The following is a 24,806-nucleotide window of genomic DNA, read 5'->3' as shown; positions in this document are numbered from 1 at the left end:
CCGACCCAACCTGGAGGTTAACCTTTAGGGTATCCTGCACAAGAACCCCCAAGGCCCTTTGCACTTCCGAAGATTGAATTTTCTCCCCACCTAGATAATAATCTGTCCATTTATTCCTTCTTCCAAAGTGTACAACTGCACATTTTTCAACATTGTATTTCATCTGCCATTTTTTTTGCCCATTCTCCTAAACTGTCCAAGTCACTCTGTAACCTTTCTGTTTCTTCAACACTTCCTGCTACTCCACCTGTCTTGGTGTCATCTGCAAACTTAGCCACAAAACCATTTATTCCATAATCTAAATCATCGATATACAATGTAAAATGAAGCGACCCCAACACCGACCCCTGCGGAACACCACTAGTAACCGGCAGCCAACCTGAACAGGATCCCTTTATTCCTACCCTTTGCTTCCTGCCTATCAGCCAATGCTTTACCCATTCTAATATCTTTCCTGTAATTCCATGGGCACTCATCTTTTTAAGCAGCCTCTTGTGTGGCACCTTGTCGAAGGCCTTTTGAAAATCCAAATTTACAACATCCACTGCTTCTCCCTTGTCCATCCTACTTGAGATTACCTCAAGAAATTCCAGTAGGTTGGTCAGGCAGGATCTTCCCTTCATGAAACCATGCTGACTTGGACCTATCTTGTCATTCACCTCTAGGTATTCCATAACCTCATCCTTGAGGATCAACTCCAATAACTTTCCAACCACCGATGTCAGACTAATAGGCCTATAATTTCCCTTTTGCTGCCTCCCTCCTTTCTTAAACAGCGGAACTACATTTGTGACCTTCCAGTCCTCTGGAACCATGCCAGAGTCTATTGATTCCTGGAACATCATCTCCAATGCCTTCACAATCTCTAAAGCCACCTCCTTCAGAACCCGAGGGTGCACTTCATCCAATACAGGAGACTTATCTGTCCTTAGTCCATTCAGCTTCCCGAGCACCTTCTCTCTTGTAATCTTGTCTGTACTGAATTCTATCCCCTGAGACCCCTGACTATCAGGTATACTGCTGATGTCTTCCACAGTGATGCAAAATACTCATTTAGTTCCTCTGCCATCTCTTTGTTACCCATTATAATTTCCCCAGCATCGTCTTCAATCGGTCCTATATCTACCCATGTCTCTCTTTTACTCTTCATATATTTAAAAAAAAAACTGTTTAGTATTCTTTTGTATGTGATTTGCCAACTTCCTTTCATAATTCATCTTTCCTTCCTGATGACTTTCTTAGCTTCTTTCTGTAAGTTTTTAAAAGCTTCCCAGTCTTCAGTTTTCCCACTAATTTTTGCTTCCTTGTATGCCCTCCCTTTTATTTTTATTGGTTTATTATTGTCACTTGTACCGAGGTACAGTGAAAAGCTTGTCTTACAAACCGATCGTACAGGTCAATTCATTACACAGTGCAGTTACATTGAGATAGTACAGAGTGCATTGATGTAGTACAGATAAAACAATAACAGTACAAAGTGTCACAGCTACAGAGAAAGTGCAGTGCAATAAGGTGCAAGGTCACAACGAGGTAGATCGTGAGGTCATAGTCCATCTCATTGTATAAGGGAACTGTTCAATAGTCTTATCACAGTGGGGTAGAAGCTGTCCTTAAGTCTGGTGGTACGTGCCCTCAGGCTCCTGTATCTTCTACCCGATGGAAGAGGAAAGAAGAGAGAATGTCCCGGGTGGGTGGGGTCTTTGATTATGCTGGCTGCTTCACCAAGACAACGAGAGGCAAAGACAGAGTCCAAGGAGGGGAGGCTGGTGTCCGTGATGCGCTGGGCTGTGTCCACAACTCTCTGCAGCTTCTTGCGGTCCTGGGCAGAGCAGTTGCTGTACCAAGCCATGATACATCCAGATAGGATGCTTTCTATGGTGCATTGGTAAAAGTTGGTGAGAGTCAAAGGGGGACAAACCAAATTTCTTTAGACTCCTAAGGAAGTAGAGGCGCTGGTGAGCTTTCTTGGCTGAGGCATCCACGTGATTTGACCAAGACAGGCTGTTGGTGATGTTCACTCCCAGGAGCTTGAAGCTCTCAACCCTTTTATCTTTTAATCTTAATTTTGGTCATATCTTTTAATCTTTTGCTTTTATTTTAGCCTTAACCTCTCTCATTAGCCACATTTGTGCCATTTTTCCATTCATAATTTTCTTCTTTCTTGGAATGTACCTATCCTGCACTTTCCTCATTTCTTGTAGAAATTTCATCCATTTCTGCTCTGCTGTCCATCCAACTAGCTTACACTTCCAATCAATTTGGCCAGTTTCTTTCTCATGCCACTGTAATTTCCTTTGTTCCACTGAAATATTGACACACCTAATATCAGCTTCTCCTTTTCAAATTTGAAATGGAACTCAATAATATCATGATCACTACTTCCTAAGGGTTCCTTTACCTTTAATTTCATAATCACCTCAGATTCATTACACAGCACCCAATCCAAAACAGCTGATCCCCTGGTGGGCTCATCAACAAGCTGCTCCAAAAAGCCATCCTGTAGGCATTCCACAAACACTGTCTCCTGAGATCCACTACCTTCCTGGCTTTCCCAATCCACCTTCACGTTAAAATCCCCCATAATTATCTTGACATCGTCTCTCTGACATGCTTTTTCTATTTCCAGCTGTAACTTGTAGTCCACATTGCTGCTGCTGTTTGGGAGCCCTGTATGTAACTGCTATTAGGGTCTTTTTATCCTTGCCATTTCATAACTCAACCCATAAGGATTCTGCCTCTTCTGATCCTATGTCCCTTCTGATTTAATATTGTTGCTTACCATCAGGGCACGCCACCCCCTCTACTGACCTGCCTATCTTACCTATACACTGTGTATCCTTGGCCATTCAGCTCCCAATCACATCCATCATTAAGCCATGACTCTGATGGCCACAACGTCATATCTTTTAATCTGTAGCTGTACTTACAAGGTCATCCACCTTATTTCTAATGCTACGTGCATTTAAGTGCAGTACATTCAGACCAGTATCTGCTACTGATTTCACTGTATTTCTATCACACAGCAAATTATCCTGTCTTTTCACATCCCTGCCCCTCTTGCCATCTTTGCTGCACGCTATCTTTGACTTGTTTCTATTTTCCTCTTCCTCGACCCTAACACCCTGGTTTCCTTCCCCCTGCCAAATTAGTTTAAACCCTCCCTAACAGCTATATTAAACATTTCCACCAGGATATTGGTCCCCTTTGAGTTCAGGTGTAACCCATACTTTTTGTATAGGTCATACCTCCCCCAATATAGATCCCAATGATCCAAGAATTTGAAGCCCTGCCCCCTGCACCAGTTACTCAGCCACATATTCATCTGCCTGATTCTGCTATTCTTACCTTCATTAGCACGTGGCACAGGCAGTAATCCTGAGATTACTACCTTGGAGGTCCTGCTTCTCAACATTCTTCCTAACTCGCTGTAATCTTCCTTCAGGACCTCCTCTCTTTTTCTATCTATGTCATTGGTACCGACATGTACCAAGATTTCTGGCTGCTCACCCTCTCCCCTCAGAATACTCTGGACCCGATCTGAGATATCCCGTGCCCTGGCATCAGGGAGGCAACACACCATCCGGGTATCCTTGTCGGGCTCGCAGAATCTCCTGTCTGTTCCCCTCACTATGGAATCCCCCTATAATTACTGCATTCCTCCTTGCTCTCTGGACCACAGCACCAGGCACAGTACCAGTGTCCTGATCACCGTGGTCTTCCTCCATCAGGTCATCCTCTCCAACAGTATCTAAAATGATATACTGATTTCTGAGGGGGACTGCCACAGAGGTGCTCTCTACTATCCCTCTGTAGCTCCTGTCAATCACATCCTCACTTTCACTGATTAACCGAAGGTCATCAAGCTGCAGCTCCAGATCCCTAACATGGTCCCTAAGGAGCCGCATCTCAATTTACCTGGCGCAGATGTAGTCCTCGGGGAGGCTGGAAGTCTCCCAGGGTCCCCACATCCGGCACTCCAAGCATAACACTAATCCAATAGGTATACAGCTAATGCTGCTATCTAATGCTACTAAATAAATAAACCAGTAATTTACCCCCTTACTATAATTCTAACCTCTTACCTGTTCTCGCCGAAGCCTGTTAAGCCTTACCACTCTGACCCAGACCACTCTGACGACTGGTCCCCGACTACCGCTCCGCTAGACAATGCCTCTCTTATATAGTGAAGGTAGGTTGCTCGCTCACACTCCGACGCTCTGAACGGGGGACTCGACCCTCCGGCTTTCCTCGTTCCTGGATGGGGGACTCGACCCTCCGGCTCTCTCGTTCCCGGGCGGGGGAACTTGACCCTCCAGCTCTCCTCGTTCCCTTGTCCTACAGTTTCAAGTCCTCTAGTCATCTGGCACCTCACCTGTATGGCCATCAAAAATTTACAAAATCCATGTTGGCCACACGAATTTCCTCCTTGACACCCATAGACCCTGCTGATTTATCCACCTTTAAGCCCAGTAGGACATTTAATACCTCCTTTTTAATAATAACATGTTCAGGAATTTCACTCACCACATCTCCTGATTTCTTCAACCACAACATCCTTCTCTGTAGTAAATTCAGATGAAAGGTATTCAATTAAATCCTCGCCCACGTCCTCTGGGTCCAGGAATAGATTTCCATTTTGGTCCCTAATTTGCCTTGCTCTCTAGCAAAAGGCAAAATGCTGGAGGAACTCTGGCAGTGTCTGTGGAGGGAAATGGACGCACAACGTATCAAGTCGAAACCCTTCAGCTGGACAGTCCAGCTCGAAGGGTCCCAACCCGAAACGTCGACTGTCAACGTTTCCCTCCACAAATGCTGCCTGACCTGCCGCGTTGCTTCAGCATTTTGTTCTTTGCTCCAGAAATTCCAGCATCTGCAGTCTGTTGCATCTCCTCTGGCTTTACTCTTCTCCTGGTTTCCCTCTTGCCCTTAATATGCTTATAAAATGCTTGTCTGCCAGAAATATCTTGTGCCACTTCTTTGCCCTCCTAACTTCCTTTTCAAGTACCTGTTATACTTCCTATACTTCTGAAGGGCTTCCCCTTTTTTCAGTTCTCTGTATCTGCCACGTATTTCTTTTTTTATTTCTATCCAGCTCTCGATATCCCTTGGCATTGAAGTTTCCTTCCTTGGACATGCGTCCTTTTCTTTCACCTTCATGGGGATATGTTGACCTGAACTCTCATTGTTTTACTGTTGAATAACTGCTGCCTGTTGGATGTAGACCTACCTGTAAGTAGCGGCTCCCAGTCTACTTTTGCCAGGTCCTGTCTTATGATATTGGAACTGACTTTTCTCAATTTCAAGATATTAATTTCCAAACCATCATATCCTTTTCCATTACCACTTTGAAGCTTACACTGTTATGGTCGCTATCTACAAAATACTCTCCCACTGATACTTCAACCATTTGCCCAGCTACCTTCCCCAGATTAAATCCAGTACTGCCCCTTCTCTAGTAGAACCACCTAAATATTAGCTTAAAAAGCTCTCCTGAATGCAGTTTAATAATTCCAATTTACAACACCTCTCACACTAAAGCTATCCCAGTTTATATTGGTGAAGTTGAAATCCCCTGCCACTATAACCCTATTATTCTTGCATATCTCTGTGATGTTTCTCTGTATCTCCTGCTGACCGTTAAGAGGCCTGTAGTATACCCCCAGCAAAGCGATCACCCTATTTTTGTTACTAGGCTCTCCCCACTTGGCCTCATTTGAAGAGCCTTGGAGGATATTTTCCCTCATTACCACAGTAATGGACTCCTTAAACAATATTGCAAAGTCACCTCCAGTTTTTCATCCAGCCCTGGCTTGCCTGAAAATTCTGTACCCTGGAATGTTGAGTTGTCTGTCCTGCCCTTCGTTCAACCATGTCTCTGTTAGTGACAAGATCACATTCCCATGTGCGGATGAATGCTCTAAGATCCACCTGCCTTACTAGTCAGACTTCTTGCAGTAAAATAATGCAATTTTGCTTTGCATTTCTCTGTGTTTAATCGCAACCATGTCTGCTCTGTATACTGGTTTAGTTTCCCTTTTATGTTTGACTGTACCTCCTCTTCCCCTCCCCCCTCTCCCAACCAAATGTGCATCTAATCTGTGCCCTATTTCCCCTGCCAAATTAGTTTAAATCCTTTCCAACAGCACTAGCAAACCTTGGAAGGAGGTTGGATGCATTCCAGTCCAAGTGCAAACCGTCCAGCTTGCACAGGTCCTACCTTCCCCAGAACTGGTCCTGATGATCCAGAAATCTAAAGCCTTCCTTCCTACATCCTCCCTTTCATTGCACATTCATCAACATATCCTCCTATTCTTATGCTCACCAGCAAATGGCACCTGAAGTAATCCGGAGAGAAACAACCTTAGAGGTTTTGTAATCTATGTTGCAGGACCTCACCTCTCTTTTAACCTCTGCCATTAGTGCCAATGTGGACCTTGAAATCTGGCTACTTACCCTCCCCCTTTAGAACTGCTCTGTGATATCCTTGGTCCTGGCAACAGGGAGCAACACACCATCCTAGCTTCATGTCTATGGCTGCAGAAGTGCCTGTATAATGCCCCTCGGTATTGAGTCTCCTACTACTATTGCCCTTGAATTCTTTCTACCCCCCCCCCTTGGTGCTGTGACCTCAGCAATGGCTATACTCCTCAGAGATACACTCATCCCTGGCACTTTCCAACACAGAGAATCTTCATGGGAGAGAGATGCACTCTGAAGTTTCCCCAACTCCCTGCCTGCCTTCCCCTGCTTGGTAGTTACCCTTTCTTTCTCGGGCTGCCTTTCTTTAAGCTGCAGGGTGATAACCTCTTTGATAAAAAATGTATGCTACCATGAAACTTTCAGTCTCGTGGATGTAACATCATGTCTACAGTTGGCGCTCAAACTCTGAAAGCCCCTGCTCAAGCTGGTCGAACCAGAAGCACCTCTTGCAGATGTAGTCACCCAGACTGCAAGGAACATCTTCCAACTCCCATATACAGCAAGCGTTCACCTGCCATACCTTTTAATTTAGGAAGTGTCCCTTAAAATGTAATCTAATCTATTCCCACACTTTACATGGACCATTTAAAAAAAAAGAAAATATTCACCAACTGCTTACCTGTCTGGCACCAATGTCAAACTGATTAACCAAAGGCCAGGGTTGAGAAAATACCACTGACCTTTATACCAAAGCCCACACCCTGAGATCTGCTCCTCTTGCTCTTCGCTGTTTAGCTGTAACCACCGTTAATATCAGGAAGGAACATGACTACAGAATTTTGGTCAGAATAGTAAGTGTGGTATAGCATAGATTCATTCCATGCTGATTTCATTGCATAGTGCATGGTGTATCGTGCTGTGTATTGTAGCTTTGTTCAGTTGGCACCTGCGTACCCTTGGCCTTGAGGGCACAAATTATGATAAGATATAATTCTGCTGCTGCCAATGTCTCTCAGTGCCTCAAGGATGCCTGGTTTTGAGCTGCTGGATCTATTCTGAAGTTATTCCATTTAGCACAACAGTAGAGGCATCCCTGTAGAGTGAAGACACAACTGCCTCCATTAGCACAGATGGATCTGTGCTTCTGGCGCCAACATAGCATGCCCACAACTTCCTAACCTGTACGTCTTTGGAATGTGGGGGGGAAACCCACGCAGACACGGGGAGAACATACAAACTCCTCGCAGACAGTGGCCAGATATGAACCCGGGTTGCTGGTGCTGTAAAGTGTTATGCTAACCGCTACACTACTGTGCCTGCCTGAAAAATATTTTTCAAGATAAAGGAGTACTAAATCATCTGTTGAGGGAGGATGGATTGTTATAATCAGCAGGAGATTTTCTTGCCTGTATTTGACCTGATGCTATGAGACTCATGAGGTTTGGGGTCTTGGGTCCAGAGTCCCACCTGTACATCACTGGGACATTGTATGCCCAGTGATTATGATAGAGTCTGGTACATTGGATGAAAAGTATAATTGACAGTACAGCCATCAGGTGTTTCCAAATACTATTGAGGAGGCGGCATGGGCAACTGGAAATGAAAGGAACATGGAAGGACCAGATGTAAGAACCTGGAGCAACAAACAATCTGCTGGAGGAACTCAGCAGGTCAAGCAGCATCTGTAGCAGGAAAGGAATTGTCAAGATTGGAAAAGACCACCCAGTCTGTCCAGTTTTTGTATATTCTTTTTGTGTTTATGTATAGTGGTTAAATACAGCTGAGTGACTTACAAGGCTGTTTGGAAAAGCAGTTGAGAGTAACCAACATTGTTCATCTGTGGCTCCAGGCACACAGCAGAGCTGGTAAGGATGCCAGATTTCCTTCCCTGGACGTTTGTGAACCAGCTGGTTTTTGCAACAATCTAGTATCTTCACGTCATCAAATTATTCAGTTAACTGTATTTAAATACGCTGGCTGCCTTAAGCATATCATTTGTCCGGGTCCCTATTATCTGACCTTTGGCTACCATCACTAATTGGGAGAGTTCACTTCAGTTGTTCATGGTTTTTGTAAGTCATCATTTTGTTTCCCAATAACTTTTGATTTCAGCTCTTATCATGCTAGTTATAATATTGCTTGCACCTTCAACCCCACTAATATGTTTAGTATTCTGGTAATATTTGTGGTTTGATTATCATAAATTTTTACTTGTAATTCAATAGTAATATTCAATAGAACTAGCAACTAATAACTTTGGCCAATCTATCCTCTCTCCTTGCAGCTGATTTTGGAGACTACGGGCAATATGAGTCTCAGGATTTCCTCAGAGAATATGTCTTGTTCCCAATGGTAAGTGTAGTGAAAATCATCATATGAACCAGGTTAGCAATAAGTTATATTGATCAAAAATTTTGGATGTGTGAGTTGTTGCAAGAAGAACTTTGAAGTCCTTCTCCCTGAATAGCTTTTTAAATTTAGAGAATGTGTACACCTCTGTAAATGTTGCAGCCCACTTTATACAGAAATGGCAACTCTTATTGGATGCACTCTTGAGGTTTCATCATTTAACTTCATGCTGTTTGTTAATGTGGTGAGGCATAAGGATTCTGGGGAATCAGGTCAATATCAAGACTTTCTAAGTATATCTGAGTATATTGTTGGTACATATTTGTAATGGATTAAGGATAGATTCTGTGCTGTGGGCCTTGGTCCACTAGGTACTGGTTTTGGAAGCATTCAGACTAATTTCAGTTTGGATTCTTGGAAATAGCAGAGAAAAGGTGACATTCCATTGCTTTAGTATGAGCATGGTCTGGGGATTTGAGAGGTGAGAAAAAGTATACGTTAATTCCTAAACATGGAACCTGCTTGATTATTTGAGTAGTCATTCTTTAGAAACTGGGTTTTCAAGTATCTGATGCAAGGAGGAAGAAAGTGGGTGAACAGTACACATTTTGTGGAAGAAAAAGGTTAAATATTCAAATGATATTGTGAAAATAAGAGAAAAAGGAGAATGTCAAGATAAAGAAAGAAGCCAAGGTAAGCAGAATATTTGACAGTTGTTCAGAAATATGCATAAGATTATTATATACATTCTATAAGGATATCAGGAGCAAGAAGGTAGCCAGGGAAAGAGTGTGTCCTCTTAGGTGGAGGAGTTGGTGGATTTGGATATGATCACTAAGTTTAAGAGACATTTAGATAGGCACATAAATAGGCAAGGCATAGACAGATATGGACCTAATTGTGGGCAAATGGGATTTGTGTAAATGGGCAAAAAGATTGGCATGGGCATGGTGGATTCAGGGGCCAGCTTCTGTGCTGCATGATTCTATATTAGAGCAATAAAGCTGTGCTTGACTTTGAAGTATCTTCACTGGTTTAATATTATTATTTATGTTAGTATCACCATTGTGTGCGTTGAAAACTTTGGCAGATGAGCCTGCTAGCAGCCTAATGGTTGATCAGTAATTTCCAACAGTATAAAAACGTAATGCAATCAAAGCCATGCCAAGTGTTGATTCTAGGTGACTCGAATAGGTAACCTAGTTCTACAATGTACTACATGATGCAAGCATTACTGCAAAGGCAAGTCGCCTTGCACAGCAGTCATGATACAGAACTGGAATGTGATAAACTGAAGGAGTTGATTGCTGCTCAGAAGGATCTGTGCCTGTATCGATGTAGGACATCAGAAATCAAATGGAGATGTCCAGAGGCCAACCCATGCTGCACACATAATGTACAGATACCCACCACATGGGCACTAAGCATGCACTTTGCATTGGCATCACTGAATGTCCACATTGCACGGGAACACACAGTCACTTGCACTAATGTTCAAAGACGTTGCTATCATTGAGTCCTCCACCATCAACGTCCTGAGGGTCATCATTGACCAGGAATACAACTGGACCAGCAACATGAATACAGAGGCTACAAGAATAGGTTAAGGGGGTAGATATCCTGTGAGACCAGCCTCCTGACACCCCAAGTCCTTCCCAATCTACAATGCACAAGTCGGGGATGCAATGTAATACTGTCCACATGCCAGAATGAATGACATCATCGAGGAAAGCAGGCCCCTTGATAGCTACCCCATCCACCATCCCAAACATTTGTTTATCAAAGGGTAGTGGAGATGTGGAATTCATTGTCTTTAAGGGTGTAGCAAAGAGAAGAGGCACTTGGGAGAGGATAATTTGCAGAGCTTCAGAGAAAGAGTAGGGGAACAGAATTTACGGGATTGCACCTTTTAGAGGTGGCATAGTATCACTGGGCTAAATAGGCTCCTGTCTGTCAACAATTCTTAGATTCTATTTTCATCCCAAATGATCTGAACTCAGGCAGCAAATGTATAAATTATTGGATTTTCCCTAATTGGCTGTTGTCCGCTCAATCATGCAAGGTTCTTACATGTTCTGTTTTATCAATAAAGAATATTTTTTGTGAATTGCGATGCATTTTTTTTAAATAGCATGCAAGGAATTTCCCATTTTGATGTTTTGGACTTAATTCTTGATTGCTATGGAAATCTGTTTATTGTTGAAGTGTCCTAAGTCAACAAATGCATTGTATTTATTTAAGTTCTGTTTATATAGCACTGAAGATGCTTTAAGTCTCAAAGCTGAAAATGGAGAAACACAAGTTTAAGGGGTGCCTGACATTGTAAAAGTGCTGTAGAGGTGTTGTGATCAGGCTGGTGAGGAACAGTATGTAGAAGAAGGACGCAATTGATGTTTTAAAATGGACAAGAACATTTAAGGTTCAGTCCACTTGGCCCATTTCCACATAAGCGTATTTGACCAGTCCACATGCACACACTTTAAGCATGCACATGTACACACATGCACCACCGTGTACATGTGCACCACCTCACAGATGCACACTGCTGCCCAGGCACATGGACTACAAATACTGCTATTTGCTACATGGTTCTATTGAGGTGAAAAGAACATTGTTCTGCTAACGTGAGATTTTGTGTGCTGTTTTGCATGGAGCCACTAGAGACCATTGCAGAATCCCAGCTTGCCTATCTGTAATATTTGCCATTGAACTTTCTCCAACATTGCTGGCTTTTGTTAGGAGCCTGAGATCAATAGGTAGCAAGGAAACTGAAGTAACTTTTGCTTTGAATGTAACCAGTGCTCCCTGCTGGCTAGGGGACGAGGAAAAGGAGAGCAGAGGGTGCTAGTTATTTTGTTGAGTTTTATAGTAAAGGATTAAAATATATCATTTGGATGTTTTGTAGCAAAATGCAGGTTATTTCTGAGGTATTTCAGGAACTCTGGACTAGTTTGTTTTACTCAGATATTGTAATGTTTGGACTACATGAAAATAATTAGTTCTAAAGGTTTGAATTTTATACTTTCAAAACGAGCTACTCTAAAGGCATTTCTTGGCAGAGTAAATATTTCAAGTTTTACTATTATATTTTGTGATTTTTTTTTCTATTAAAAATAGTGACTGATCCCAACTTTGGGAGCTAATTGAAACAAAATTGGGCGTTATTATTTAAATTGTATGTAAATTAGGTTCCCTTGTATTTATTTAATCTCTGCATTACATATAATAGCACTGTAAATTTGTTGGAAGAACCAAGTCAAAGAAGAACTTAAAGCATTGGGGGAAGAGCAGGGGGCTGGAACTAATCTGTCTCAAAGAGCCAGCATGGTATGCAAATTGGCTCTTTCTGTGCTTCACTATTTTAGGATTTGGTTGCATGCAGTACATACTAGACACCTTTTCCCATTGTGGTGAGAAATTCATCAGTACTCAACATTATCAGTACCTTGTAAACAAAAATAGACACTAAATGTTTGAGAAAGGAAAAACAAATATTTTCTGCAATAGTGTTTTTTAATTTTGTTTTCATTTGGAAACTACTTTACTGAACTTGGAGATAAATGTAAGTGGTGGCAACAGTAAATGGCTGTCTTTTCTTGCACTTTTACCAGCCCACTGATTTGGCTTTAGTCGTAAGCTTGTGCTCTCTTGTGTTTTCCACAATATGAACTTTTTTCAATCTTTTTATTAGTTTCCAAATTAATACAGATTAATATATAACATCGATGATTGTACATGTAATACAAAGAGATCAGGAGAACAATCATGGCATAGATAATTATAAAGAATAATAAAATATATTTAAAAAATTTGTAGATCCCACGATCTCTTAGTAAATGAATAATAATATAAAAGAAAGAAAAAGATTTATTGTGTATATAAAAGAAAAGACAAAAAAATCCCCAAATCAATAAGAGAAATTATAAACAATATATCAAACCAAACTGAAAAGAAAAATTTCAAAAGAAAAAGACAAAAAAAAGAAAAAAAAGACGACTGAAATTTCTCAATAGAAACAGCAATATTATGTCGTCAACTCCGTTCCTCTAAATTGGAAAGTTATTGAAGAGGGATCTATATCATTTGAAAATATTGAATAAATGGACTCCAAATATCTCCAAATTTAAGCGAAGGATCAACAGTACCACTCCTAATTTTTTCCAAGTTTAAACATGATATAGTTTGAGAGAACCATTGAAAAGTAGTAGGGGGTATTGGATCCTTCCATTTAAGCAAAATGGATCGTTTGGCCATTACTGTGACAAAGGCAATCATACGGTAAGCGGAAGCGGATAAATGGCCAGACTCTATCCTTGGTAATCCAAAAATTGCAGTAATAGGGTGAGGTTGTAAATCAATATTCAGTACAGTTGAAATAATGTTAAAAATGTCTTTCCAGTATTTTTCCAAAAGAGGACAGGACCAAAGCATGTGTGTCAAAGAAGCCACATTTGATTTACATCTGTCACATGACCATATGAACTTTTAATACTGTCATTCCTTCTTGCCACATCTGAACAACTAATTTCACACACAAAATCTTACACATGTACAAATATTGCAAAAGGCACGTTACACTACAAATAGAAGGATTTATCAATATGAGAAACAGCACAACATCCAGAATCAGTGTAATATTAAAGGCTGCATATTGTCCTGAGCTACTGAAAATTAAATAAAACATTTTTTTCTGTGTTGCCATTAACCTTGTAGGCCAGTAGAGCAGACAAACATACCAGCTGATTTCCCCAGCCTTGTGCTCTAGATCCTGCCTTTGATGCTTGTTTCTGTCAGTGAAGTATGCTAAAACCTGATCAGAAATAATACAAAGGCAGCACTTTATGCCTGCAGGCAGCCCCACACCTGAAGGGTGCTATCTTTTGTTTCTGATTTCCATGCCAAGGCACGACTGCTCATTTGAAGTTATTTTTTTGTATAAACATCAAACACTCTTGATTCCTTTCAGGGTGTTTTTTTTCTTCTCTTTAAATCGGAAGAAAATCTTTTTGACTTTGCAGGTGCAGTTGATCTAAACAATCTGAAGCCACATCTCAAATTAAGCCTATTGGATAATTTTCCAACTGCAACCATTAGACCAGAATTTTTTGCTGTAAGAGCTATTTTGTAAATATTTGGGGATAAGTTTCAGAGTTTTTGCAAGTCTGAATTGGGTGCATGCCACTGATATCAAATTCACTTGAGAATATTTAACTTTTCTAATTAATCAGATTTATCAAACAAGTCAGTTGACCTTGTAACCCACGAACTAAAGCCTTGCAAAGGTTGCGAAGAGTGGGCTGGGAATTCATCGTGTTACATAATTAGCTGAGCACAGCTGCAACCTTTTTGTCATTGTTTAAGGAAATACAATGTCTAATCGTGGGTAGAGCTGGGCATTGCTTGAAAGTTGCTCTTTTTGAAAATAATTTAATGCCAAGTACCTGTTCAGTTAATTGCTGGAAAAGAAACTGATGGTATGACTTTAGTGCTTTGTCCTATTCCTAATCTGTGCTCTTTATTGGGAAACAGTTGGCGATGATGCATGGTCATTTGGTATTTGGATTGAACATTCCTCCAATGAGCCAAGAATTATTTTCTCTTCTAATTCCTTCCTGGAATCCCGCAATATGGTGCTTTCCATTGGTTTTGTATTTCCAATTGTAATACAAATTCACAAACCTCAGGAATGTTGGCAGAGTAGTAGTTCTGTTGGAATCCATAAGACCATAAGGTAAAGGAACAGAAGTGGGCCATTTGGCCTATCAAGTCTGCTCCACCATTCTATCATGAGCTGATCCATTCTCCCATTTAGCCCCACTCCCCCGCCTTCTCACCATAACCTTTGATGCCCTGGCTACTCAGATAACAATCAATCTCTGCCTTAAATACACCCAATGACTTTGCCTCCACAGTTGCCCATCCCAACAAATTTCACAGATTCACCACTCTCTGACTAAAGAAATTTCTCTGCATCTCTGTTCTGAGTAGGTAACCTTCAATCCTGAAGTCGTGCCCTCTTGTACTAGACTCCCTACCATGGAAAACAACTTTGTCACATCTACTCTGTCCAGGCCTTTTAACATTTGAAATGTTCCTATGAGGTCCCCCTCCTCATTCTTCTGAACTCCAAGGAGTACAGCCCAAGAGCCATCAAACGTTCCTCATATGTTAACCCTCTCATTCCTAGAATCATTCTAGTGAATCTTCTCTGAACCCTCTCCAAGGTCAGCACATCCTTTCTTAAATAAGGAGCCCAAAACTGCACACACTACTCCAAGTGAGGTCTTACCAATGCCTTATAGAGTCTCAACATCACATCCCTGCTCTTATATTCTATTCCTCTAGAAATGAATGCCAACATTGCATTCACCTTCTTCACCACCGACTCAACCCGAAGGTTAACTTTTAGGGTATCCTGCACGAGGACTCCCAAGTACCTTTGCATCTCTGAATTTTGAATTTTCTCCTTGTTTAAATAATAGTCTGCCTGTTTATTTCTTCTACCAAAGTGCATGACCATACACTTTCCAACATTGTATTTCATTTGCCACTTCTTTGCCCATTCTCCTAGTCTATCCAAGTCTCTCTGCAGACTTTCCGTTTCCTCAACATTACCCGCCCCTCCACCTATCTTTGTATCATCAGCAAACTTTAGCCATAAAGCCATTTATTCCATAATCCAAATCGTTGATATACAACATAAAAAGAAGCGGCCCCAACATGGACCCCTGCGGTACACCACTGGTAACCGGCAGCCAACCAGAATGGGATCCCTTCATTCCCACTCTCTGTTTCCTGCCAATCAGCCAGTGCTCTATCCATGCTCGTAACTTCCCTGTAATTCCATGGGCTGTTGTTTAGCAGCCTCATGTGCGGCACCTTGTCAAAGGCCTTCCGAAAATCCAAATACATAACATCCACTGCATCTCCTTTGTCTAGCCTGCTTGTAATTTCCTCAAGAAGTTGCAATAGGTTTGTCAGGCAGGATTTTCCTTTAAGGAAACCATGCTGAGTTCGGCCTATCTTGTCATGTGCCTCCAGGTACTCTGTAGCCTCATCCTTGACAATCGACTCCCAACAACTTCCCAACCACCGATGTCAGGCTAACAGGTCTATAATTTCCTTTTTGCTGCCTCACACCCTTCTTAAAAAGCGCAGTGACATTTGCAATTTTCCAGTTCTCCGCAACCATGCCAGAATCTATTGATTCTTGAAAGATCATTACTAAAGCCTCCGCAATCTCTACAGCTACTTCCTTCAGAACACGAGAGTGCATTCCATCTGGTCTGGGAGATTCATCTACCCTTAAACCATTCAGCTTCCTGAGTACCTTCTCTGTTGTAATTGTGACTGCACACACTTCTTTTCCCTGACACCCTTGAGTGTCTGGTATACTGCTGATGCCTTCCTCAGTGAAGACTGATACAAAATACTCATTCAGTTCCTCTGCCATCTCCTTGTCTCCCATTACAATTTCTCCGGCATCGTTTTCGATCAGTCCTATGTCTATTCTCACCTGTCTTTTACTCTTTATATACTTGAAAAAGCTTTTAGTATCCTCTTTGATGTTATTTGCTAGCTTCCTTTCGTAGCTCATCTTTTCCTTCCTAATGACCTTCTTAGTTGCCTTTTGTAAGTTTTTAAAAGCTTCCCAATCCTCTATCTTCCCACTAAATTTTGCTTCCTTGTATGCCCTCTCCTTTGCTTTTACTTTGGCTTTGACTTCTATTGTCAGCCACTGTTGTGTCCTTTTTCCATTCAAAAATTTCTTCTTTTTTGGAATATATCTGTCTTGTACTTTCCTCACTTCTCGCAGAAACTCCAGCCATTCCTGCTCTGCCTTCCTTCCTGCTAGTGTCCCTTTCCAGTCAACTTTGGCCAGTTCCTCTCTCGTGCCACTGTAATTTCCTTTACTCCACTGAAATACCGACACATCGATTTCAGCTTCTCCTTCTCAAATTTCAAAGTGTACTCAATCATGTTGTGATCACTGCCTCCTAAGGGTTCCTTTACCTTAAGCTCTCTAATCACCTCTGGTTCATTACACAATACCCAATCCAGTACAGCTGATCCCCTAGTGGGCTCAACAACAAGCTGTTCTAAAAAGCCATCTAGTAGACATTCCACAAATTCTCTCTCTTGAGATCCAGTACCAACCTGATTTTCCCAATCCACTCACGTGTTTAAAACCGCTCATGATTATGATAACATTGCCCTTCTGACAAGCCTTTTCTATTTCCTGTTGTAATTTGTAGTCCACATCATGGCAGCTGTTTGGAGGCCTGTATATAACTGCCATCAGGGTCCTTTTACCCTTGCGATTTCTTAACTTAACCCATAAAGATTCTACACCTTCCGATCCTATGTCACCTCTTTCTAATGATTTAATATTATTTCTTACCAGCAAAGCCACGCCACCCCCTTTGCCTACCTGCCTATCCTTCCAATACATCGTGTATCCTTGGACGTTCAGCACCCAAAGACATCCATCCTTTAGCCACGTCTCAGTGATGGCCACAACATCATACCTGTCAATCTGTAGCTGTATTTCAAGATCATCCACATTATTTCTTATGCTGTGTGCATTTAAGTATAATACTTTAAGTCCAGAATTTGGGTCCTGTTGATCTTTCTCTGAGATCTTGGAAAGACAGCAGAAACTCTGAGAAAATGTCAGGGTATCTTTGGGGGAACCAACATTCTACTTTTATGGAATAGAGCGGCGCATACAGGTCAAATCCAATCGTGACCTTGCCTAAATTTCCAGCAGCAAGTAGGGATATCAGATAATTTAATTTGCTTCTCCCAGTCCAAAGGAATTTAAAATTTTATTGTAAATAGAACTTAACAGGGTCAGAGCCTCACTTGATGAAAGCAGAAGGTTAAATGCACTCTTGCTTGGTGAGGCCCAAGTGACAATGATGATACTGAATTTCTGTCCTCGGATATCAACTTTATATGCTGTGTATGCCTAGTGGGATTAATAAGTATGGTTAGGAGGAAGATTTATTCTTTTGTGATATGTTTACAGGACTGGGCTCAGGATGAACGGATGTTGGAGGAAATGACTAGGAAGGTAGCAATGCAACACCAGGTCTCCAGGTAAGAAGGGTTTCAGTGCAGCAGAACTTAGTACAGATGCAGATATTGAGTTACTGTAATCTGTAAGAGCTCGGTTTCTTATAGACATTCTTTCATCTCACATCAGATTACTAAGAATTGCTGCCATGTTACAGCCTAACACCAGTTTATAAATATTTGTTAGCCCACATGTGCTTATTCATGAGACTCCTTCAGCCGGATCCCAGCTTTCACTTTGTTTTAACCGGTGTTTAAAAAATCTTACTATCAATGCTACATTATAAAAAAAATCCTAACCTTGAACATTGATAAGATTGACAAGGTGTATTCTGTGGCATTTCTAGGAGTGAATATCTTTGGATAGCTAACCTTGGATAGAAACTGAGAAGCGCACTTGAAATAAAATCAGAACATGCTAGAATCACTTAACAGGTCAGGCAGCAAGTGTGGAAGGAGTATTAGAGTTAGATTTTAAGTTTAAGACAAAAGGTTTTGAACCTGAAACATTAATTCTGTTTCTCTTTCCACAAATACCATCTGACCTGCTCACTATCTTCAGTATTCTCTGCTCTCATTTCCAGCATCTGCAGTTTTTTTCAGCATATTTGAAAATCATTGTTTTCTTTTTCAATCTTTTTATTAGTTTTTAAATTAATACAGATTGATATATGGCATCAATATTTATACATGTAATACAAAGAGATCAGGATAACAATCAGAGCATACATAATCATAAAGAACAATAAAATATAAAAAAAATCTGTAGATCCAACGATCTCTTAGTAAATGAATATAATATAAAAGAAAGGAAAGAAAAAGATTTAGAGAATCATTGTTTTAACGCTATCAGTTGGTTATACTGATAATGTAAAAGCATAACTAGATATGAACATCTGTCTTTGAACCTCTATCCTCTTTGAGAATTCTTTCCTTTTCACCAAACTTTTGCTGATTCTGCTCTAACATCTTGTACTTTGAATTCCAAATACCTTTGTTATTTAAATTTTTTTCTCTCCAGTGGGATGCCACCTGCGGAGGCTGAGTTGCTGTATATTAAGGAGGTGGAACAGCTTGAAGGCTTTGGGCAAGAAAGTTTTCCTGCTAAGGTAATCAGAAACTAACATAATTTACAAAGGGAGTTTTACTTATGGTTAAGAATTTCACCAGAGCATTGTAAATCTAATTGCAGGTATATTTAAAATATTCTTCTCATGAGACCGATGCAATGCACAAAATCTGAACTGGAACTTCATATATCAAGGAGGATTGATTCCCATTTTCAGAGTGATATAAAAACAGAATATCCACTAGAAACCGTCAGCAGACCAGGCAGCATCTGTGAAAAGAGAAACCAAGTTAACAATTCAGGTTGAGGTCTCTTCGTCAAAGAAACTCATCCGTTTTTCTCTTTCCCATTTCTGACAAAGGGCCTCAGACCTGAAATGATAAGTGTTTCTCTTTCCACAAATGCTGCCTGACCCGCTGAGTGTTTCTATCATTTCCCGTTCCTCTTTTCAACAAACAGTGATGTAGAAAGCAATTTCAATGCTGCAGGAAGGACAACTGAAAAATTGTAGATGGGGATCATTTCCATAAGGGAACATTCCATGGTCTGCTATTGGTAGTTTTAAATTTTATTTATTTATTTACAGCGTGGTAACAGGCCCTTCCGGCCCAATGAGTCTGTGCCGCCCATTTTAAACCCCCAAATTAACCTACCCGTACGTCTTTTATTTTTAGAACGTGGGAGGAAACCGGAGCACCCGGAGGAAACCCACGCAGACACGGGAGAACGCACAAACTCCTTACAGACAGCGACGGGAATCGAACCCCGATCGCTGGCGCTGTAATAGCGTTGCGCTAATTATTTAGCTTTGACCCCAAACCTAATTATCAACTGCTCAATCTTTCTGTTGGGTAATAGGGGAGGGGGAGAGGAAAACCGACTTCTGCAATAAATAGTTTGCATCAAGGAAACAGAACTTACTTAAATCTAGTATTACCCAAGTGCGCTGTAAAGTTTATTAACATTAGCAGAATTATCAGTTCAACAGTTATTATTTGAACAACTGTAAGTAACAGTGCTTTGGTAATTCAAGAATGCTAAGTATGTCTTTTGAAATGTTAAGTACCATCCAGCAGCATTCTTTCTAGGATTCCAAAAAATTAATTAGCTGGTCCTGCATAAGTTCCAAAAGTTTAATGATATATTTTCAAGCTGCTCTACCCTGTATTTGCTCAGTTCGGTAATCCTATAGTTCAGTAGCAGTGAATCTTGTGTGGCACAATTCATAATTAGAATCAAGACCATTTTCATAATACTTTTAAATTAATCTTTGTGGGAATTTAAATTCAACCTGGTTAGCAGGTACGTAAAGTAAAAGTGGAGACAATCTCCTTCCTGTTCTGTCTTTGCTGATTTCCCCATTTTAGCACTGTTGTTTTTGACAATGGATAGGCATAGGATTGACTTTGACAAAAAGCTCATTCAAACTAGGATCCAGTAATGTATTTAGGATCTTGATGGTATTTTAGAAAAAAATGGGATACTTGCCTATTGGCACCTGCCAGATAAATGTTAAGAAACCAGCGAGGCCATGGAATGCAAGTTTTTATAGAAGAACATTTTCTTTGATGAGGCTGGAAGGAGCAGCTGGGCTTCTCCATGTCCCACAAGTAAAATCCAGTCCAGTATACTCCCGGAGCAGCCCACCTCACCAATTGCAATTGTCCTTCTCGGTCTATCCCTCCCACCCCAAATATCCCACCTTCCTGCCTAAACCTTACTGCCTTTTCTCTTTCTGTAAGTGAGTTGCATATTGAAAAAGATGAGTGATACTTAAAGGAAGGCTTGGTAATTTAGTTATGCTAGATTCTGACAAAAGTTTGGGTCAGCATTACTGCAGAGTGCATGTCAGAATGTTGTGTTGCTTCATTGTTTTCATGAACACTTCCTCTCTTATTAACAGGACAACATTGGAAATGATGCTTTTATTGGCATTTCCTTTATGGGAATATTTGTAAAGCACAGGAATGGACGTCCAACTATAACATATAGGTAAGCTCAGGAATAAAAGCTTAGACATTCAAGTGTATGTCTGAGTTGAACTTTTGACTTTAAATGTTGTGTTGGACCTTTTCTTCTTCTTTCCTGTTTCTCATCAGAAGATATTTTTGCTTTTATCAGTGTCCGTACAGGTGTCATTCATAAGTCAGGTGGAGGGGCAAGTGACTCAACATCAGTTTCTTCTGAGAGCACAGAAGTATGTGCCAGGACAACATATGCTGAGTCCTTATATAACTTTTCCTTCTATCACCATTGCCACTGTCCCTGCTCCTATTGGTTGGTTTTCAGATTGAGTGATATTCTTTAAATTCCTTCTTGGCGCACCCAGGATAAAACCCATCACTTCAGTGCATTGTCCAATAAGAGTGAGGTGTTTATTTTGATCATTGGTCAAGTAGGTAATATTGTCTGAGCCTACAAACTCTGAAGAATAAAATTCAACCATGTGCAATAATACAAAGTATTTTTAAACCCACAGGTGGAATGAAGTTGGAAATATTACGCACAACAAGTCTTCAATTAATGTAGAATTAACAAGCAAAGAAGAAACTGTTCTGTTTCACACAGTAAGTATCTGGAGCTATTTTACTGCGCACTATACACCTCTTTGACTATGCAGTAGTTTTTGAAAATTGTTCTGTGATCTTCAGCAGTACTTCAGCACTGCCTTCTGGGGTCTGATGGACAACTTCAAAGAATTATCTATAATACTTTTGATCTTTTGTGACCTCTTATCCTAGCTTCCAGCGCTGTGGCCTAGTAACTCAATCACACAATACTTTTTTCCAGCATTTTGCAATTGGAAATTGATAACCTGAAGCGAAATGTGATGATTATTTCTTTGACATTTCACATTACTTCAGAAATTTGACAAGACCCTATTTTGTGAGAGTCATTCTTGGGCGCCAGACACAATTTCTATGCCCAGCCCTTCTCTTCTGACCCTTTTCCACTGTGCCAGCCCTCACTTGTGCAGGAATAGTTAAAGTTTGTAAAAATGTTCTGATGAAATCATTGATGCAGCTGTGGGGGTAGGAGTGAGGCCATTTAATGAGAGCAGCAGTGAGATTTCCACATTACCACCCAACCCTCTTGCTGGACAGATGGGAGCATCACTTCTGGGGTGTATCAGGCAGCTAAAGAAACTGTCGACATTCTACGTGAATGGTTTAATAGTTGGTTTACTGCTGGGAGGGGTTAGAAAAGTGGAAAATTTCAGGTGTTGCTCTGAAGGCCAGCAGTGTACTTCATCTTCTCACTTTCCCATGGTGTTTATTTAAAAAATGTACCCTGAAAGACCTAGCAGCTCACTAAAACAACAGAACTGATGTTTTTTAAATGGAAAAACTACTAATATACTCATTGTTTCAGCTGTGAAATCCACTGCATCAGTAATATTTCAAACTTAATGATTCGAAGTATATTCTTAACGATGCACAAAGTATTTTTAAACCCACAGATGGAATGAAGTTGCACTTGTAATTGTAACATTAATTTGTTTATTTTTCCCCTTCAGGATGACATTGAAATGGCAAAATACATATCACGGTTGTTCACAGCAAGGCACAAATTTTACAAACAGAACAAAATCTGCACAGAGTGAGTATTGAGCATCGCACTCCATTCCATGTACAACGTGGTTGAGACAGATTACTTGCCTGATCACATTGTTACTTTCAACCAGACTGATTTTTAAAAAAGTAAATCAGAAACTGTTGGAAATACTCTGTGGGTCATGCTGTCTTTCGTGGAAGATGGCAGTTTTGCCCCTCTGGTCATTCTTAGTAACTCACAGTAGGGAGACTGTTAGAAAGATTTGCAACTGGTTCATAGACATTATTGAATTGACAGAAACTAATCAAAGAGCTACTGAGGGGATAGTTTGTTCTTTCTGCAAACAAAATCTTATTGTAGAAACTTTGTCAACTGCTTGGCGTTGTACGGTATTGAATGCACTTATTATGTTTTACTTAGAAGTCTTTGATAAACCTGTGGTGTTACAGTCATATGATGGGATTGAATGTGTTACATATGGACAAGTCCACAGATCAGCAGTAATCAATCAGTCACAGTCAGTTTTTATTAAGGAAGAGCTTGTGCCCTGACATCATTGTTTTGTTGGTCTTGTTGCCTTCTCTTGAGGTTTACATAATATGATTCTGGGCATTATTTTATTAAAATCCAGAGCCAGTGGTCTTGGCTAATGGAAATTTCCTATTAATAACCTCCTCAATTTTTATACCTCTGAGTGGTCAGGATCAGACTCACCTGTCTGTTTCATTTGCCTCTGCCGGTACTGTTTTATATGGCCTGTCAGTATTAGCAAGGAAGAAAGGTGGTTCTGGATAAAAATAATTTAATAATATGTATCACATTGCAGAGGACTTTAGATTTTTGGATTTCCTAATGTTTGGTGGACATTGAAATAAAGCTGAATGAAATTGAAGTGATTATTAGAATTAAGTTTGAATTAAAGAAAGACTTAGCAATTACATTTTAGAGACCTAGCCCTTGTGTTAAGGAAATAATATAGTCACCACCACTGTGGATCAGCTTTTGTGTCCTTCAAACTCTCCCAGTGTCAAACAGTTAAGATAAATCATAATTCACATTTTTTGTACATTCTGTAGAATTTGCTTATTGTTCTTGAAATAATATTTTCAGAAAACAATAGCTGCAATACGGCATTCTAGATTTTGACATAATGAAGGATTTGATAGTCCCCACCATTTCCAAAAACAGCTAAACCTGTAATGATATCAAAGCAGTGAATTCACCCCAGCATTTGCAGCAGAATTACAGCTCTCGTCTTAATTTGTGAAATAAAGAAAAGAAAATCAATTGATTTTGTAGATATGCAAGTCCAGCGGAGTGCTTGTGTTTTTCTCAAAAGCAGTCTCTAATGTTCGGGCACCTTGATTAACAAGTGGCAGGAGATGGTTACGCCCCAGATCGCACACTATCAGGACACGTATGAAAGCAAGTTGGCAGAGATTCCTCCACATATTTTTTTATCACCTGTGGTCAATTCAAGAATGCAAGTGTTTAGACTTCATTTCTGTAGCCTTCTGCACCATGGTAGTACTCCACCTGACAGCAGCAACATAGGGCTGAACTGAATAAAGTCATTTAATTACGTATATGATGTTTCACTCCTCCTCTCAGTTTGGCTCAGTGATTCCTTTACATTGGAACCCTAGCATGCAACTACTTAACATTTCTGTGTGAGTGTTTGTGTGGCCTTTAACATTGAAAATGTTTCATGGAGGCATAATCAAAAATAGATGCCAAGCCAAAGGGAGAATATATGGTAGGTGACTGAAACCTTGGTCATGGAGATGGGTTTTAAGAAGTTGGGATTGGATGTTACAAGGAAGGAAATCCTAAATGTGGGGCAAAGGCTGGAGAGGAACCAGGAATACAGCAAGAAGGGGTGTAAGGCTGAAGGACATTAAAGCAATGAGGTCTCGGAGGGACTGTAACACAAAAATTAAAACTCTAAATCTGAAACATTTTAGTTTCCAATGAGGAGTGAGTGATGGACAAACAGTGATCGGTGGGATGGGTTTCTCAATACTTATCTGGTGCAAGCTGCAGAACTTGCATGCCTGAAAAGGAATCTCACAGGGCAGTGGGAGTCTAGAAATTGTGAGAGGTGATGGAGAGTTAAAGCTGGGTGGCTCTGTTGTAATTGAGGGACCCTAACCTAGTGTTTGCAGGTGAAAGCTCTGAGGGCACCTGTAGATGAGGATAGATGCTGGAAGGGTGTGGGGTCAAGAAAATAAGCAATTGCTGGGGAGAAGTTCTTTCGATTGAATAGCTAAGAGTGAAATTGAGAGGTTTTACAACTGAGGAAAGGCTTTGGGATGTAATGGTTGACCATTTCAAA

At 40.6% G+C, this 24,806-nt stretch overlaps 1 protein-coding gene across 3 annotated transcripts in view; it reads left to right on the top strand.

The window, feature by feature from the left end:
• Window positions 1-24,806, top strand: part of LOC127568481 (tyrosine-protein phosphatase non-receptor type 14-like) — a 211,366-nt gene that overhangs the window by 149,667 nt on the left and 36,893 nt on the right. For all 3 annotated transcript variants that reach the window (XM_052012283.1, XM_052012281.1, XM_052012282.1), the window contains 6 exons: window positions 8,705-8,772; window positions 17,801-17,871; window positions 18,869-18,956; window positions 20,820-20,908; window positions 21,396-21,483; window positions 22,434-22,516. In XM_052012283.1, the coding sequence (XP_051868243.1) occupies window positions 8,705-8,772; window positions 17,801-17,871; window positions 18,869-18,956; window positions 20,820-20,908; window positions 21,396-21,483; window positions 22,434-22,516 (487 nt within the window). The remainder of the gene's footprint in view (window positions 1-8,704; window positions 8,773-17,800; window positions 17,872-18,868; window positions 18,957-20,819; window positions 20,909-21,395; window positions 21,484-22,433; window positions 22,517-24,806) is intronic.

This window comes from Pristis pectinata, chromosome 3, assembly GCF_009764475.1.
Source record: "Pristis pectinata isolate sPriPec2 chromosome 3, sPriPec2.1.pri, whole genome shotgun sequence".
In the NCBI taxonomy this organism is placed as follows: Eukaryota; Metazoa; Chordata; class Chondrichthyes; order Rhinopristiformes; family Pristidae; genus Pristis; species Pristis pectinata.
Note: the sequence above shows the minus strand (reverse complement) of the source record. Positions and strands in the feature narration are given on the sequence as shown.